An 18,107-nucleotide genomic window follows, 5' to 3' on the forward strand; every position below is an offset into this window, starting at 1 on the left:
GCTTCTTTTGATCAGTGTTAGCATGGTATATATTCTTCCTTCCCACTATTTTAAATGTAAGTATATATCCTTAAAGTGGATTTCTTGTGAGAAGTGTACAATATGGTCTTTTATTTTGATCCACTATGACAGACTTGGTCTTCTAATTGGTGTACTTAGATCATTGACATTTAAGGTGATTATTGGACTAATACCTGCTATATTTGTTACTATTTTCTATTCATTGCCCTTGTTCTTTTGCTTTAAGAGACTGCCCTAGAGTCTGCAGGATCCATTTACAACTAATCCAGTTCACTTATGTGTGAGCTATAATCATCTAATACATTGTTAATATTCTGGAAAAATGTTACCATTTCTGTTCAGAAAGATGGTCTCTAATGATCTTTATGTAGATTCGAGTTTCTCAACTCATTTTCTTCTCTCTGAAGAATTTCTTTCAACATTTCTTGAAGTGCAGGTCTTCTGGAAACAAATTCTCTTAACTTCTGTTTGTTTGAGCAAGTCTGTTTCTTCTTTACTCTTGAAGGTTAGCAGAATACAAAATTCTGGGTTTTTAGTTTTCTCTCAGCACTTAGATACTTCACTCCTTTCTGCTGCCGTGCTTCCCGAGGAGAAGGCGGATGCAATTGCTCTTTGCTGCTTCTCCATCCATAAGGCGTGTCTTCCTCTGGCTGCTTTCAGGAGTTTGTCTTTGCCCTGGATTTGCGCTGTGACTATGATACGCTTATATGCGGTGTTCGGGCATTTATCCTGCTTGGCGTTCTCTGAACTTCCTGCGTCTCTGGTTTAGCGTCTGACGTTAATCTGGGGAAATCCTCAGTCATTATTGCTTTGACTGTTTTCTTCTGTTCCTCCGTCTCCATCTTTTCTTCCTGACATTCCCCTTGTACATGTTACTTCTTTGTAGTCGCCCCACGGTCCTTGGCTATTCTGATTTGTTTTTTCCTGTCCTTTGCTCTGCTTTTCAGGTTTGGACCTTTCTGTTGGCATGTCCTGCGGCTCAGAGACTCTTTTCTCAGCCGTGTCTGGGGCTCACTGGATTAACGTCTGCTCTGTTTCTTACTGTGCCCTGTTCCTTGCCCTGTGTTTTCTTCTACTGTCTCTCCCACTTTTCCCTGCTTTTTGTAGTTTGGATTGCACTTTCTCCATCATGAGTCCCTCATACACATTCTTCATTTCTCTTCTGGTGTTTTGACCTCTGCCGTCTTTTTTCCCCTGATAATTTCTACCTGTCTTTTTACATTACTCATTTTTTTCTTGCACGTTGTCTGCTTTTTTTCATTAGAACCTCTAGCTTAATTAATTTTGATAGTTACTTGGAATTCTTGGAATGATCGTTCCACCACCCGTCATGCCAGAGTCTGGTTCCTGTGCTTTCTGTCTCTTCAAACCGTGTTGTTTCCTTTTTCATGTGCTTTATAAGTTTTTGACCAAGTTGGACAGGATGTGCCAGATGAAAGGAGCTCACAAGCCTTTAGTGACCTTCGATGGGGCGTGGGGGGTGGGATACATTCTGTAGTGCTCTAACTAGGCCTCGTGTCTTAATGGGTCTGTGCCACTGGCTGACCCTTGTGTCCTCTTCCTGTCCGCTGTGGGACGGGACCCGCCGCGGCAGCTGGACTTTTAATCTCCCTGCCCTTGGGCAGGGATTGGGCTCTTGGGGATGGGCCTTGTTAAGAACCAAACACTTTGTTCTGTCTCTGAATGGCTACTTTCTCCCCTCCCTCTACTGGGGGCTGGAGGGGAGTTTTCTCTCCCCTTCCTCTCCCACCTCCCCCCCCACCCCCCCTCACCCCTCACCTGGAACTGCGGCACTCCCAGAGGTGAAACCCGGGAGCACGTGGACCCTCCCTCCCTTCCTGCCAAGATTGGCCACTGGGGGCTGGGCCCCAACTTGTGGGCGCAGAGGCTGTGGGTCGGCTCTTCCACCTGCTCCCCCTGCAGGCTCTGCCCGAGGCGCCGTGTGGGTCCCTCTGCAGGCCTGTCTCTGTTCACCCTGGGACTCCTCCTCTGGCCACTTGAAAGATTCCTGATCTTGTGCAGCTTCTTCCCTGTTCGGGCAGAGGGAGGACTCCGCTCCTCACGTGCAGGCTTCCGAGAGCTCCCGCTCTCCGTGTTCGTGCCTCTGGCTCTGTGTGGTGACTGTGAAGGCCTCGGTGGCCTTGAGGACCGCCGTGCGTCCTCCTAGTCCATCTGCAGAGCTCCGGGGTCCTTGCACATGTGGTGGTGCACCCAGCCTGGAGCGTTTGCACCCAAGGGGCCGTGTCTCCACGAGTGTCGATGCCCATTCGCCAGAGCAGAGGCTTCCCTGGGAGCGGCTCGCTCCTCTCCGGTGATCTTGCCACAGCCCTCCTGTGGTGGGAGAGCGAGCCCCGTCGGGACACGAGGTGACAGGTGGGCCCCAGCGTTGCCTGGCACGTGGGGGCGGGGGCAGACAGGTGCAAGGCCGGCTGCCCTGTCCCAGTGAGCTCCATGTGGGAGGCAAGGTGGCCCTGACACCAAGGGGGTAGGGTAGTTACCGTGGACCCCCAGCGATCCTGTACCGTCGGGTCTGTTTGCCTGTCCGCTCTCCTCATCCTGTCCACCCCAAGCCTAGAGACATTCCGGGGTGACGGCGGCGGGGGGGGTGGGGCGTTCAGGGAAGTTTGGTGTCCTTCCAGGCTGTCTTCCATTGTCCGTGAGCTGTCTGCTTGTCTGCGTGGGGGTGCCCGGGCCGCTGGGGACAGCGGGGAGGACGGCGCTGGGCACCCGGGACCTGCCTGTCTCACCGTCTTCATGAACAGGGACAGACAGCCCTGCACTGACCGGTTGGCCGTGTGTCTGCGTGTTCGCTTCACTTTGGAATTGTAAGTGGAAGTAAGGAAGTGTGTGTGAGCATGCATGCTCTCAGGGACGGCCAGGGATGGCGGATTTGCAGATAACCCCGGAGCCGCCTTCTTCCAGTCAGGGGACCGCTAGACTGAGCTTGTGGTCACACGTTCTTTGTTTTCTTTATATTTTGCTGCCTAGCGTGGATTTTGATCACTGTAGTCAGGGGTGCTTTTGCCGCATCCCACGGATAGCGTTTCCAGTTTGATTTTCTTCAAGGTCAAATTTCATTGTGATTTTGTCCTTGAACTGTGGATTAAACAAGATTGTGGTTTAATTTTCAAAAACAGGGGTGTTTCCAGATATTATTAATTTCTCTTTCCCTTCTGATGCGGTAAGAGAACAAACTTCCTAGGAGTTCGCGTTGTTTTAAGTGCATGGAGGGTTTGTGCTATGGGTGGCAGATGGTGTGTCTGAGTGAACATCTCAGGTGAACTTGGGGGAAAAAACCCGTGTAGTGTAGGCTCTTTGTGGTGTTCTGGTCTTCTGCATCCTGTCTGATTCTCCACCCACTCCTTACTTCTGTGACTGAGAGAGGAGAGCTCACATCTGAATGTCTAATTGTGGATGTGTTGATTTTTCCTGTCAGGGCCGTCGGGTTTTGCCTCATGAACTCCAGTGTTCTGTACCCAGTGCACGTACCGTCAACCTGTTAAATGTGCCGGCTTCTTGATTGACTCTTACCGTTTTGAAATGTTGTCTTGATCCCTGATAACTTTGTCCTGAGGTTAATTTGTGTGATGCTAGCAGTTGTCCCATCCTTTTTTATATAGTCTCTGAATTCGTGTTTGGACAGTCTTCATTTGATGCCATTATCTGTACCGTTGAGGCTAGAAGCTCCTTTGGCCGGAGATAGTGCTCTCAGTCCATGAGTTTTTCTCCACCGTCTTCTGTTTGGGCTCACGCTCTTTCTGGCAGTGGATCTGGAGCCAGTATAATCTTTGTTTCTCTGTGTTGTTTCTTTTTTAAATTTACTGTTTATTTTGAGAGAGAGAGAGAGTGTGTGTGTGAGCAAAAGAGGAGCAGAGAGAGAGGGTGAGACAGAATCCCAAGCAGGCCCCGCAATCTCAGCACAGAGCCCAGCGCAGGGCTCGAACCTGTGAATCGTGAGATTGTGACCTGAGCCAAAGTCGGATGTTTCACCGACTGAGTCCCCCAGGCGCCCCTGTTAGGCTGTTTTAAAGTATTTCACCGGCCACTGGTTTCCAGAACTGTGATTAGGATGCGCCCTGGCAGGTTCATCCTTGTTTTCATCCCACGTGGGCGTGGCTGAGCTCACTGGCTGTGTGGCCACGTGGCTGTGTGCGCACCACATCTGGAGAACTCTCTGCCACTGCTGCTTCTAGCTCTTTCTTCTCTCCCGGTGCGCTCCTCTCTTCGTGGGTGTGGTAAACCATCCCGTTTGCCATGTGTCAGGCCAGTTGACACGGGCCGTGAGGGTCCCCACGGCCGCTCCTGTCCCCACCGTCTTTGGGTCTGGTCTGCTGTTCACCATGTCCACTCATCTTCATTTCAGATCATGTGTTTTCACCACTTTGATTTATTTCTTTCCTTTTCTTCCCCACATTTTTCTGTTTTGAGTATTGTCTGTCGTCCTTTATATATTTGAGCAGATTATAGCTCTTTTAACATCTTTGCTGTTAATTACATTCTGGTTGTAACCCCCTTGGCGTGGGGTATGGTCTGCCACTTTCCTGCGTGTCGAGTGGCCTCTGTTGGGGTGCGGGCCATTTGAGACGTGTGGTGGCGCATTGGGACTGTGTGGCCGTGCTTGGACTTTGTTCTGGCCACCAGATGCCCGGGTGGGTCTGGAGCAGCCCTCTTGCTGAGGGGTCACCTCTGTGTGGTTTTTACCAACTGCCCTACGGGTTTGAAGAGGTGGCTGGCCGGACTTTGAACAACTGCCATCCCTTTCCACCCCCAGATGTTTGGAGTCCCTTTGAGATCCCATTCGCCAGCACTCTGCGCCCCCCCCCCCCCGCCCCCGCCCCTTTGTCCTCCCAGCCTGGGGCACAACCATCCCATTCTCCTTGCTCCCCTGTGGGCCGGGTCTGCACATCACTCTGATACCACGGGCCGGGCGGGTGCACAGCCTTCTGGTGCTGTGGTCCTGTGCCTCAGCCGTGCGGTGCCTGGGTCTAGGTGTCTCACATCTGCCCGCTTTCTAGTGGCTTGTCGCAGGAAGACAGCTTCTGTAACTTAGTACTTTACGGCCAGATTGTCACTTGTGTTGTGTTTTTTGTTCCATGTGATTTTGGGTTTTTTATGGCAGATCTGGGGAGATGAGCTGTTGTCCTTGCTATCTTATTTTCCTAGAACCCCTTTTATTTCCTTCTTAACAATTAAATAAACAAATGACTTCTTACAGGTTGGCTCTTTATGGCTTATTTTCATTTCATGCCTTTTTTTTTTTTTAATGTTTGTTTATATTGAGAGAGAGGCACACCCACAGAGCCCTAGTGGGGAAGGGGCAGAGAGAAAGAGAGACACAGAATCCGAAGCAGGCTCCAGGCTCTGAGTTGTCAGCACAGAGCCCAGTGCGGCAGTCAAACCCACGGACCATGAGATCATGACCTGAGCTGAAGTCGGACGCCTAACTGACTGAGCCACCCAGACGCCCCATTTCATGCTTTGCATAGCAGTTTTTTAGAAGTTCATTTTTTCCAAGGTCTGAAGTATTTTTGTGTCCAGTTTTTATTGACTTATGCTCACTTCTCTTTTAGGCCATGCTGGTGTGTCTGCAAGCATGATGAAGAAAAGGACGTCCCACAAGTAAGCAACTCTGAAACTTGCTTTTAGATAACAGGTTGTGGCCTTAGGTGACGTAGGACTTGAGATGCCATCGTGCTGCCCTCTTCTCCGTGCTGAGCAGGTCATGCCCCCTGTCTTTGGCCTGTCCTATGGCTGCCTAGGCCTGTCCTTCCACTCTTGAAAGCCTCCGGGCGATGATTTCCCCTCCAGCTCCCAGGGGTTGCGCTGTCTGCAGGAAGCCCCAGTGGTGAGGGCGGTGCTCTCCCACTTCCCTCCTGGGAAGGGCTGCGTGCTCTCGGCATGCAGGTTCTCGGCTGCGTCTCGGATGCGCTGCTGACAAGGAGGGCCTTGTGGCTGGAGGGCCTGAGTAGTATGCCGACAGCTGCTTGCTCACTGCTTTTCTACATTTTCAAGTACATGAGAAGCTTGAAATCTAGAGAAAGAATACGCCTGTTGAAAGATATTTTAAAAGGCTGTGTATTTCAAGTGACCAGTACAAGTCCTAAATTCTGTAGGTACCAGAGCGAACAAGCCACTTTTCCCTCCCTTTAATCTTTGTGTATGACATAGTTACGTTTACAAAGAAAATTGAGGTACTGTCTTAAATAAGACTGTGCTTGTACTGAGTTACATATTTGAATAGATTGCACAAGTACCCACTGGGTCCTGGTCACCGCTGCTGCACCATGGGCGCTGCTCTAACAAGTAGGTTCTGATCGTTTGGTCTTGATGGTAGACTGTTAACTACAGACCAGGCCCTCTGACCCTAGCTGGCACCTCCCGAGCCTCTCAGTAAAGCAGTTCTTTCCAAATTGTTCATACCGAAGTCACCACCCTGTGTGGTCGAAGGGCCCAGGGCGCCTTGGCTGTGGTGGCACATCTGGATGACGTTAAACGTGCCCTTCCGTAATGTCGCTGATCTGAGCACACGTGCCCCCCGTGTAAATGCGTGCATGCATAGTGATGTAAATATTTGTCAGGTTAGGTTCACGAAGTGTCCTACAGTGTAAAACTGTGAAGTTGAGGTCTATGTGTCCCTGAGGGTTGATAAGGCATTTCCCAGATTTCATTGGTATGCCCATTACTAATGTTCGTGGTTCTGCCACGCCCACCGAGCTGGTAATCTATGTACTCTATCTCCACTCATGGCGTACCATTGCCATAAGTAATCAGCCATCTCTTGGCCCAAGTGGGAGGTAACAAAACAAATACAAGCTGTAATATCAGGTAATGATAAAAACTTAGTGGGGAAGAGAAGCAAGTTAGATGTTGATTTGCAAGACCAGAACAGTTCATGCAAAATAGATTTTACCAGTTAGTTTAAAATAACTGGCTTTCAGAGTGTAATGTGCATTCAGTTTTACCCATTTTTATACATTTCTGGATATCTCTGGTTGGAAGTTCCTTTAGTTAGGATTTCAGGCATTCTTGGGTTTGTGCGAGGGTTTCACATGCCTGCTCGTAAGCACTGCTTTCCATGGACTCGTAGCTCTGATGTGCTGGTAATGCCCCCCGCACCCCCAAGCACAATAAATAAACGCCTATCTGTTAAAACTTCTAAGAATCTGCTCCCCTGTGCTCTGCAATGCAGGGAGCTCAGTCGGGTGCTTGTTTCAGTGAAAACAAGCTTTCAGTAGACAGCCTTGAACTTGGTACTCTGTAGCCAGAGGGCGCCACGGGAAGAAAGGACACACTCTCAGTCCTGTTTGCCTGTCTTCTGATCTCTGTGCATATCTGAAGACGGTTGGAAAGAAAGAGTCTGCACATTTCACAACAGGTGGCCATTGCTCACTGCCTCTGGATGGGCCCACAAGGCTGGTGGCGAGGCCCCTGGGCAGGAGCTGGCTCGAAGCGGGGAGCTGGGTGGTTCAGCTGGGCGCCTTGGCACGTTCCTCTGTCTGCCTGGGACCCTGCTTACCGCACCTAAAAATCCTGGTCTGGACTGGAATGGTGGGGCGTCAGCTTTTCTCTATAGACAAGGCTTTCTGCCAGCAAGATGTTTATGGAAACCACGAACAGAAAAGCAGACCCGGAGCCTCACTCTGCCCTTGCTGCCTCCACTGTGGCCCAACAGCGAGTGAGGAAAGGCACAAGGGACCCACCGCCTGCAGCCGCTGACCTGTGGCCTTGTCTCCTCTCGCCTCCTGTGTTTCTGGGAATCTGAGCAGTAACTGCACGTGCGGAGGGAGTCATAGGAGCTCCAGGGGACGAATGTGGCAGCCCCGTCCCCGTGGGTATCAGCAGGACTCGGAGTCGGGTCCGTGGCAGTGCGAGCATTGCTGCAGCAGACCAGGGACATTGTGTAGCCGCATCTTGTTCTGGTTTTTCAAGTGAAGGCAGCACACTTCCATGCCTCCTGCCGACCAGGCCCCCCACTACATTTTGGGAACAAGTTGGTAGGCAGGCCTTTCCCAGCTTTGCAGGACGTTGTTTGGGAAATGCATCTGCAGGGAAAGTATACTTGGCCCTTGAACAACATGGGATCAAGCAGCACAGGGCCACCTGTGCCCGGATTTAAGTATGGCACAGAACTAACTATGAGTGTATTTTCTGTTCCTTGTGATCTTTCTTTTCTCTTCTTTCTTTCTTTCTTTCTTTCTTTCTTTCTCTTTCTTTCTTTCTTTCTTTCTTTCTTTCTTTCTTTCTTTCTTTCTTTTCTTCTTTCCTTCCTTCCTTCCTCCCTCCCTCCCTCCCTCCCTCCCTCCCTCCCTCCCTCCCTTCCTCTCCTTCTTCCTTTCTTTCCTCTTTCTCCTTTCTTTCTTCCTTTCCTTTCCTTTCCTTTCCTTTCCTTTCCTTTCCTTTCCTTTCCTTTCCTTTCCTTTCCTTTCCTTCTCCCTTTTTTCTTTCCTCTTTCTCCTTCCTTCCTTCCTTCCTTCCTTCCTTCCTTCCTTCCTTCCTCCTTTTCTGCCTGCCTTTCTCCTTTCCTTTCTTTCCTTTCTTTCTTTCTTTCCCCATTTTTGAGAGAGTGAGGACGAGCAGGGGAGGGGCAGAGAAAGGGGGGGACAGAGGATCTGAAGATAGTTTGATCTGGGGCTTGAACTCATGAACTGTGAGATCATGACCTGAGCAGAAGTTGGATGCCTAACGGACTGAGTCACCCAGGTGCCACCCCCCCCCCCCCATAATGTTCTTGATGATATGTTCTTTTCTCTGGCTTACTGGATTGTAAGAGTACAGCAGAGGTTACATACAGTGTACAAAGTGTGTGTAAATTGTTCATGTAATTGGTAAGGCTTCCGATCAAGCTATCAAGTTTTGAGGGAGTCAGAAGTTATACTGGGGGTCAGCGCCCTGGTCCGTGCTTTAAGGGGCAGCTGTGCATCTTGAAGGGAAGGTAGAGTGGGGGGATCTCAGGCGAGATTAGCCGTAGCGGTTCTTTGTTGCAGTCTTCAAACAGAAATCCGGTTCTTTGTCTTCCCTAGTTGGAGTAGTGGATGCCTTTCCATTTCAAGGCACTGTCAGAAAACACGACGGGTTTTGGTGTGTTTTTAGAGAAATGGACCAGGGCTGTTACGCACTAAGTAGAGGTATTTCCAGCCAGTGCTTTTCCATTTGTTAAATCACAAGCACCAGTCACTGACCGCAACAGCGACAGAGACAACTCCCCTCCTCCTCCCCCTCCCATCTTCCTTGTCCCCCACTTCCTCCTCTCCCTTCCTCCTCCTGGAGTCCCTGGCGTGTCCTCAGGTACTTTTCATGGCACCCCTGTCAAGTAGGAACCCTGGGCCCTTTGATGCAAGAGGTTAACTGACCAGTTTGGGGTCATGCAGCTGAGAAGTGACTGAGCCAGGGCTCCCAGAGGGGACAGCAGGATTCTAGAGCACACAACCACCACACCGTGCTTCCTTGTGGAGTGGTTGCTTGTCTCATATTGGAAAAGCAGGTTACACAGACAAGGTAACAGTGAAGCAGGCATCTACATGAAGTGTGGTGGTGCTGTCTTAAATTGGACAAAAAGAATAATACTTCTGAATCGACTTTTAAGTGCTTTTTACACCAAGGAAGTGAATAGTGTATTGGAAGGCCTTGGCATTGGGAGGTTGCCGCAGACAGCTCTGGCATTCTCTGGGACAGAGTAATGAAAGAACCCATAGTGTGTGGATGGAACCCCGACTCCCCATCTTGTTTTTATATCGTCATTTTGAGCCGGCAATGGCAGCATCAGCTGTACAACTTTTATTAAGCAACAAGAACCAGAAAAACTTTCTCCTTACTGGTGTGCATCTTGTAAAAAGACAATTATGTTGATACAATCAGTAGTTTCTTCTGAAATGTGCTGCAACACGAGTAAGGGAACTGCTCTTAGAAGACAGTACTAAATAGAATAAGGAAAGTGTCAGTAATTAATTTGTGCAACATAGTACACGGTGCGTGAGTGGCATTTCCTGGTTCACGGCAGAATGGTGCTGGTTGAAGCTGAAGAAGTGTGGTCCCTTTAAATACTGACCACCAAAATAAGATCTTCCAGTCCCGGGGAGGAGGATGTGCTTTGAACACAGAATCTCTTTTCTGGGTGACAGAACAATTAGCGGGGTGTGTTCCAGACTTCCTTAAAGTGTCCGGCAAGGCACAGAAAATGCCCCTGCAATCCAGCTTGCCTTTTGGGGAACATGGGTACGTGGAAACTAGTGTCGGTTTTGACTGGTGCTCCCTAAGGTATGGTGCCTGGGGCAGCGGCGGCCCGGAGCGTGTGCTAGAAGGTCTGGGATCGAGGAATCTGGGGCCAGGTGCGGGCCTTGCCCACACGCTCCGGGTGGTCGCTCGCCTGCCAGAGTCTCCTCCGAGGCCCATCTGAGAGGTACGCGGGCTCGTGGGGAAATCCGCTCCTGCCGTACAGGGAGAGTGGCTTTCTGCCGAGGGGTTGGCCGGCCCCGTCTGCTCCCCGGGGGCATCCCCATGGGCGTACGAGAAGAGCCGGTCCCAGTCGTGAGGACCAACAGCGGCGCATCCCTCCAGAGCCCGGGGGCCTGTCCGTTGTTCCCAGAGGCGGCTGTGGAGAGAACCAGCAACGCGCTCACAGGTGCGTACCTCTGGCGTTCTGTGCTGTCCTCCTCGAATCGTTGGGATCGTGACTCAGTGCAGCCCTTTATTTGCGTGTGGCGGCAAGTTCAGCCGTGCTCCCAGAGCGAGGTGCCTGCCGTCCACCTGTGGCAGCACTGTGTGTGTGTCGGCCTCTGGAGGCTGGGCCTGGAGAGCCCCCTAGACTCTTCGCAGGGACGCACACGAGCTCGAGGGCTGTTACGAACACGTGTATCCAGGGAGAATGTAGGTCCGCGGCGCCATATTCAGGCAGCCCTTAATTTCTTTTAAGTTTGTTTATTTTGTGAGAGAGACAGAGCGAGCAGGGGAGGGGCAGAGAGAGAAGGAGGGAGACCGAGAATCCCAAGCAGGCTCTTCTGAGAGCCCGGAGCCTGCTTTGGATTCTGCGTCTCCCTCTCTCTCTTTGCACACCCCCACCCCCGCTTGCGCTCTGTGTGTGTGTCTCTCTCTGTCTCTCAAAAAAAAAAAAAAAAAAAAAAAAAAAAAACATTAAAAGAAATTAAGCTGAGCTGAGGAGCTCTCTGCCACTTTGAGTTGAAAAGGAAGCCCTCCGAAAAGTGCGGATCCAGAGTGGACCCTGGAGTCTGTACGGGTTGGAGACTACAAAGGCTGGCTGCAGCCGAGGTGGCCGGAGGAGAAACCAGCCATGGAGGAGGTTTGCCTGCCCCTCGTCTCTGTCCCAAGGCCTCTGCTCGCTCCGCTCCTGGCCACTCTGCAGCCTCCTGGGTCACTGCTGCTTCTCCGATCCCACACCTCCTGCTCAGACGTCGGGGCTCAGCTGGGCCTGAAGAAGTACACCCGCGCTCCAGACGCCGTGGTCTCGGCTGGCACGGAGCACAGGAACGCCGGCGACTGTCGGGCACCTGAGGAGCACTGACCGCATGAGAGAGGGTCACACACAGCGGGAGAGCTAACCAGGAGTCTGCGGGCGGCACCACCGCACCCAGACGAGGCCGACCCTCAGAGCTCACAGAGGAATCGGGAGAGGAAGCGAACGTTTACGGCCGATATAGGAAGGCTTGTTAATTAAAGAGACACGGTTCAAGAAAAGGTGAAGAAACATTTGTTTCTTATCTATCAGTTTGATAGAGAGGCTGAAATTCAAGCCTGTCTGTTTTACCTAATTCAGGAGAGCTTGGTCCGAGGCTTTCTGGAAGGTGAGCAGTGTCAGGGGAGTGGGATCATGGAGGAGAGGCTGGAAAGTGCTGTGTTCCTCTGCTAAGGAAGGGCCGGTGGGTGAAGGATCCAGAATAAATGTAAGAGAGGGGCACCTGGCTGGCTCAGTCGGTTAAGCTGAGTCAGTCTGACTATCTCAGCTCAGCTCACGATCTCACAGTTGTGAGTTCAAGTCCCACGTTGGGCTCTGTGCTGGGTGTGACGTCTACCTCTTGAAAAATGAAATGGGGTGGGTAATTTTGCACAGCTGTCTTTAGATTGGTCAACTGCTAGTTGAGGGGTTGGATCCAGGATAGAAGCTCTTCTGGTTGTGATCTGTATTCTCCAAAAAGCCAGGACCGGGGTGATTGTGTGCCTGTGCACGTACGGAGAGAGATCAGAGGCTGGTGTGGCAGCTCCGGTCCCAGGGCAAAATTGCTTCCTGTGAGAACACTTTTTCTTAAGACCTTCAACTGATTGGATAAGGCTCAGCTACATTATGGTGGGCCATCTGCTGATTTACAGGTTGCCTTTCTAGAAAAATGCCTTCACAGAAAACATCTAGGGTAATGATTGACCACATAGCTGAGTACTGTGACCCAGCCAGGGTGACAAATTTAGATAAACCGTCACACTGGCAGAAATGCTGTATTTGCTTATAATTTTGGTAGTAATGGTGGAATGTTTGTGTGAATTAGGAAACGGTGCATGTGACTGCATTCCTTAGTCAGTGAGGTTGGGAATCAGCCTGTTCCTTTGCTGTGAAGAAAGCCTGATGCTGTACACAGCATGCATCGCTGGGACTTCTGCTGAAATCTCACAGATGGTAATTGGTTGTCTGAGGAGACACATGATGCTGAAGATCCCTGTGCTCTCCCAGCGATACGTAAGGGCTGAGGTTCGCGGTGTCTGCTGCTGAGTTCCTGGGCGGGCAGCGCTGACGTGAGCTCTTGGCCCTGCCTCTTCCGTGCATCCAAGGGAGGGCGATTGTCCCAGCTACTCTTCTGTCCGGTGGGTGGCCCTGCCTTGCGCACCCCTCTCTTTCCCTTTCCTCGTGCAGCCGTGGGGACGCACCCAGGGCTGGCAGGGGGCCGCCGTGGGGCCACCGTGGGGCCGCCGTGGAAGCTCCCGGGCGCTCCTCGGTTCTCTGCAACCGTCCTGTAACCTCCCGGGCCTCTGCGGTCAGTGTGGAGGCCTTGGCTCACGTTCCCCTTGCCGAGAACCGTAAACTCTGCTGTTTGGTGGCCCCAGTGTCACTGTCTCGTTCTCCCGTGATGTGGTCCTCGTGCCTGGATGCCCACGAGATGTTCTTTTCCTTAAAGAATTTGTCTTAACTGGAGGATGTTCGCGTCAGAGGTGGGGTCTGTTTTCCCAGGGCTGCCTGTGCATATGGGTGTTGTTTCTCTCGGGGTTTTCCGTGAGTTGCGTCAGTGTCCTAATGTCCTACAACAGCTAGGAGCCCATGTCCATTAGTCACAGCTGTGTCGTGTCCTCCCAGGCGGGCCCCGCCGCATCTGTTGGCCGTGCTCCTCTGGGTTAGTCCTCGTTTCTGAAACGGCTTCCTTTCTGGTTCTCACTCCCTGCTCTGGCCTCTGGTGTATGCCTGGCTGTGGGGAACGGTTTCCATCTCCCTCCCTTGTGGGCAGATGGCCTGTGCGTGTGCCTCCCGACTGTTCCGTGTCATCCATGTGCGGCCGTGCCACTGTCCTCTCGGGCCCCATGTGTGAGGAGGGCGGTGGCTCCCTGGATGGCCATCCCCTGCAGAGCTCCGAGCCCCTCTGTCTCCGTAGGGCTCTGTGGGGTCTTCCCTTCTCAGCCACCACCCCCCCCCCCCCTGCCTTGTCAGCCTGTGAACCCTATCCTCCTGGAAGGCAGGTCTGCTGGGCGCCTGCAGAAAACCCGCTCAGAACCTTGGGAGCCCTTTTCCACCCGACGTGAGCAGTTTTCCATCTGGGATGATCTCCCTCTTGCTGAGGAAAGGCCTGCGCCAACAGATGCGGACCTCGTTGGGCAGCGTTCAAGGTTCCTCTGTGTCACACTCCCTCTAGATTTACCAGCTCGCCTCCTTGAAAGTCCGTACATCGTAGCTTTAAATATCACAGCCTACAATAAATTGTTTTTTTCAAAGTTTGTGTGTATGCCAGTTGCTTACGACTTTCGCTCGTGGTGTAGACGAGAGATCTCTGACCACCGGACGTTCTCGGCTGAGCATGTGCAGTGCCCCGGGGCCTGGCTGTCCTCTCTGTCCACGCCCAGCTTGGTTCCTTGTCCGAGACTCCTAGGTGGAGCCCAGATGCCTTCCCTGATACCAGGACCCACGTGTGCTGCTTGTAAACGTTGCATGTAGATTTTCCAATTGTTAATAATCTGGAAAGAATGTGGTTTGGTGTTGCTCCAATAATTTCTGATAATACATTAAGTGTTTGTCAAAATTCAAGTCTTGTTTCAAGTTACAATTTCAAAATTCAAGTCAGAGTCTGTTTCCTAGAGAAGTACTAACGGTGTAATGCCTGGATGCCAGCCGGCCTGGACTGCTGGTTAAAGAGAAGTTAAAGGTCTAGTTTTTTCTCCTTGATTAAGGTGGTGGGGGCTCATCATGTGGGCGCCACAGTGGGTGAGATTGAACAGTTGCACGTTTCTGCTTGACGAGAAGCGGGTTCATGTTCTGTAAAGCCGTGTGCATGTATGCGTATTTTATGCGGTCAGCCCTTCTCTATGATTAACCGAGGTCACTGTGAGTTGCCTGCAGTAATAGAAACTCACAGTTGAGAAAGCGATGCTCGTGTTCCATATCAGGGTGAAGTTGCTGTGGCAAGTGCTGTTCCTGCGCCTGCCCACAGGGCGCACAGGGAGCAGGACGTGTGCACACGGTGACCCGGAGGGCCCCTGGGGGCGCCTGGACCCGGAGAGCATGCTCACTAGCAGTAGGGTTGGGGGTCGGGGTGTGTACTTCTGACATGATACCTTACGTGTGTTATGTGTGAATGCAGAAAACATCGGAGCAGTGTGGGGCCGAGCAAACCCGTTTCCCAGCCCCGGAGGAACATCGTAGGCTGCAGGATTCAGCATGGGTGGAAGGAGGGGAATGGCCCTGTCACCCAGTGGAAAGGAACCGTTCTGGACCAGGTGCCTGTAAATCCTTCTTTGTATCTTATAAAATACGATGGATTTGACTGTGTTTATGGACTAGAACTTAATAAAGATGAAAGAGTATCTGCGCTCGAAGTCCTCCCCGATAGAGTTGGTAAGTTCTCTTTACTATTTGTGTGTTGTATTCTTTACAAATGATTGTCGAAGTGATTGCTTTGTGATTATTCTTTTGCATTATTGGTATTTTTATTTTTTCTGGAGTGCAGGCACTCCTGATATACTCTTAAGTCAGTCACCTGAAACCACAGTTCAAGTCAGGGGTGTAAAGATGTGTGAAATGATTGCTGAACAAATTGACAAACTGATAATTTCTAACATTATTTCCCACGTTTTGCTCACTGTTCATGTGGACTCTGATGGGTAAGAATGTTTTCTTGTTAGCTCAAATATCTTGTGTATCTCTTTCATCAGATTATAGTAGCTTATGCACTTACTTTAGAATCCTTATGTGAAGTATATCTTTCATTGTGTGTTATTACATAAGTGATAACTGTATTTTCAGCCAAAATTCAAGCAGCCCAAACCCGTGGGCTTTAGTCTGCATTCTTTAGATGGATGTTTGCACAATGTGGAAATGAACGGCCCTTTCTTTTCTTAAATATTGTACAAATAAGCCCCCTTATAGAGCTTAGTTCCTTAAGGCTTAAGGTGTCAGTTAAATAATAACGACTGATTTTATTTTTAAGGATAAGGTAAAATATCATTTCTAGGATGAGTAGGGCGCACCCACGTTAACATTACTTTCTTAAAGAGTGTTCACTTTGAAGTGCTTTCTTCTTACCACGGCCATGCTGCTCGTGCCTGAGCGCTGGTTGATCCTTTTGGAATTGTCTTGAAAAGCCTCTATGTTAACAAACCCAGTCTCAGCAGATGTGGACTTGTGGGTAGAAGTGTGGGGCCAGATTGTCAAAAGGGGAAACTACTCTGTTCCCTTGTCCCTTTGTTTTTGCCATTGTGTTCTTGGGACACACGTGCTTCCCTAGCAAGTTAACTCTTTGCCAGAGCAGCAAGTTTTCTGTTTGCCTTCCCTTTAGATGACGATGCTAAATCTATATTTATCCCGTGTAAATACAGTTCTGTTTTCGCAGAAATCTTCATGTCTTTATTATTATCAAAGGTAACTGTGTAATGTTACATCTCTGGCATTTGTCACGTCTTTACCTGTTCTTGGTGCCACTGGACCTTCCTCCTTCCTCACGAGGCACATCCTCTGTTTCCTCTTGATCTTGACGTTAGCCTATTTCCAGTGTGAGAAACTTACATTGAAGAGTCTTACCTTCAGGTTTTAAAAAAATACCTAGGGGCGCCTGGGTGGCGCAGTCGGTTGGGCGTCCGACTTCAGCCAGGTCACGATCTCGCGGTCCGTGGGTTCGAGCCCCGCGTCGGCCTCTGGGCTGATGGCTCGGAGCCTGGAGCCTGTTTCGGATTCTGTGTCTCCCTCTCTCTCTGCCCCTCCCCCGTTCATGCTCTGTCTCTCTCTGTCCCAAAAATAAATAAACGTAGAAAAAAAAATTAAAAAAAAAAACCTAGACTTTCAAATCCATTGTTTGTACTAAGTAATTGTCGTGTATCCTTTTTCTGATCTAGATGTTTAGTCTGTCCCTTTTGGGGTAAGACTGCCCTGCCGGCCTGTGTGAGCTCTTCTGTCATCATAGGACAGAGGAGGTCATTTCCTCTTGGTAAAAACGTGATTTGATCAAACCAAGACACCCCCAAATCTATAAGTATCTCTGGTGATGGACTTGAGTTGCTTAATGGTTTTCTTACTGTTTCCAATGGGAGATCAGGCTTGTTTTTGTAAAAAGCAAAGCATTTTAAAAAGGAAATCCAAAGGCGTCTATGCAACCCAGCAGTATTTCACGTGCTGAATTTAATGAGTAGTTAATTCTGGTACTTCTCGCATGCTTCAGTCTGGAAGATTATTTGCCCTTCGCTTACGTTCCACGTAGGAAGGAAACCGTCTTTCACGATCAGCCTCAGGTTATACATCAGACTGTACTTGCAGTTTTGTTTGCGATAAGCTAAGGAGGGGACCCGGCCTGAAGGCCTGTGGTGGCACAGTGTATGGGTGCCCCATGTGTGGTCAGGGGCCCTCGAGGTCAGGAGGCTTGTGACATCGGTAAAAACACAGAACGTGAAATTCACTACCTTGACCATTTTTAAGTGTTGAATTCAGTTAGTGTTAAGTGCATTCAGGTTGTTGTGGAGCAAATCTTCAGAACATTTTCATCTTGTAAATCTGTTGCTCCGTTCCCCACCTCCCCCCCCAGCTCTTCTACTTTATGTTTCTATGAATTGGGTCACATTAGATACCATTAGATAGAATATTTGTCTTGGTGACCACTTCCTTTCCCAGCATAGTGTACTCAGGGTTCGCCCACGTAACATGTGACAGCATCTCCTTCCCTTTCGAGGCTGAGCGGTACTCATCGTGTCGACCCCGCATTCGGCTCGCCCGTCGCTCTGCTTGGGTTGCCTCCACCTTTTGGCTGTTGTGGAGAGTGCTGCCATGAACATGGCGGTCAGGCACTTCGGGCCCCTGCTTTCCTCTGTTTTGAGGATAGTCCTGGAAGCAGAATCGCTGGATCATGCAGTAATTCTGTGTTTCATTTTCTAAGGAGCCCATGTCCTGTTTTCCACAGTGTTTGTAACATTTCACATTCCCACCCACAGTGCACAGGGCTCCAGTTTCTTTACATCCTCGGCAACACCAGTTGTTCTTGTCGGTTTTGGTTTGCATTTCTCTGGTGATTAGTGATGTCGAGCACCTTCTCATATGCTTTTTGGCCACTTGTCTGTCATCTTTGTAGAAATGTCTGTTCAGGTCCTTTGCCTGTTTCCCAATCAGGTTATTTGATTTTGTTGAGTTGTAGGGATTCTTTACATATTTTGGAGATCAGTGAGTTTTAACAGAACAGCGTGACAGGTTTACTGATAATGATTTCAGATTCTGCATGCGGTTAACCTTTAACAGGCTTGTTGAGCTGTGACGTAGTGTCACAAGAGTATCTGGAATTATCTGACAAGACTAATAGAATACTCCCCCTTTTCAACAACACATCTTTGTGAGGCTGGGTTTCATATGTCAACCAGAAGAGCGTGTAACAGATGTTTCAGAATGCTGAAGCCGATAGGAGAATCTA

The 18,107-nt window shown here is 50.1% G+C and overlaps 1 protein-coding gene across 4 annotated transcripts in view; it reads left to right on the forward strand.

Annotated features, from left to right (window-relative positions):
* The window catches only part of SPIN1 (spindlin 1), a 77,354-nt gene that overhangs the window by 48,285 nt on the left and 10,962 nt on the right, over nt 1–18,107 (forward strand). For 3 of the 4 annotated variants that reach the window (XM_043566715.1, XM_043566717.1, XM_043566716.1), the window contains exons 3-4: nt 5,592–5,640; nt 14,805–15,058. In XM_043566715.1, the coding sequence (XP_043422650.1) occupies nt 5,592–5,640; nt 14,805–15,058 (303 nt within the window). The remainder of the gene's footprint in view (nt 1–5,591; nt 5,641–14,804; nt 15,059–18,107) is intronic. The other variant, XM_043566719.1, reaches the window with a different exon arrangement.

Source organism: Prionailurus bengalensis, chromosome D4 (genome assembly GCF_016509475.1).
Source record: "Prionailurus bengalensis isolate Pbe53 chromosome D4, Fcat_Pben_1.1_paternal_pri, whole genome shotgun sequence".
In the NCBI taxonomy this organism is placed as follows: domain Eukaryota; kingdom Metazoa; phylum Chordata; class Mammalia; order Carnivora; family Felidae; genus Prionailurus; species Prionailurus bengalensis.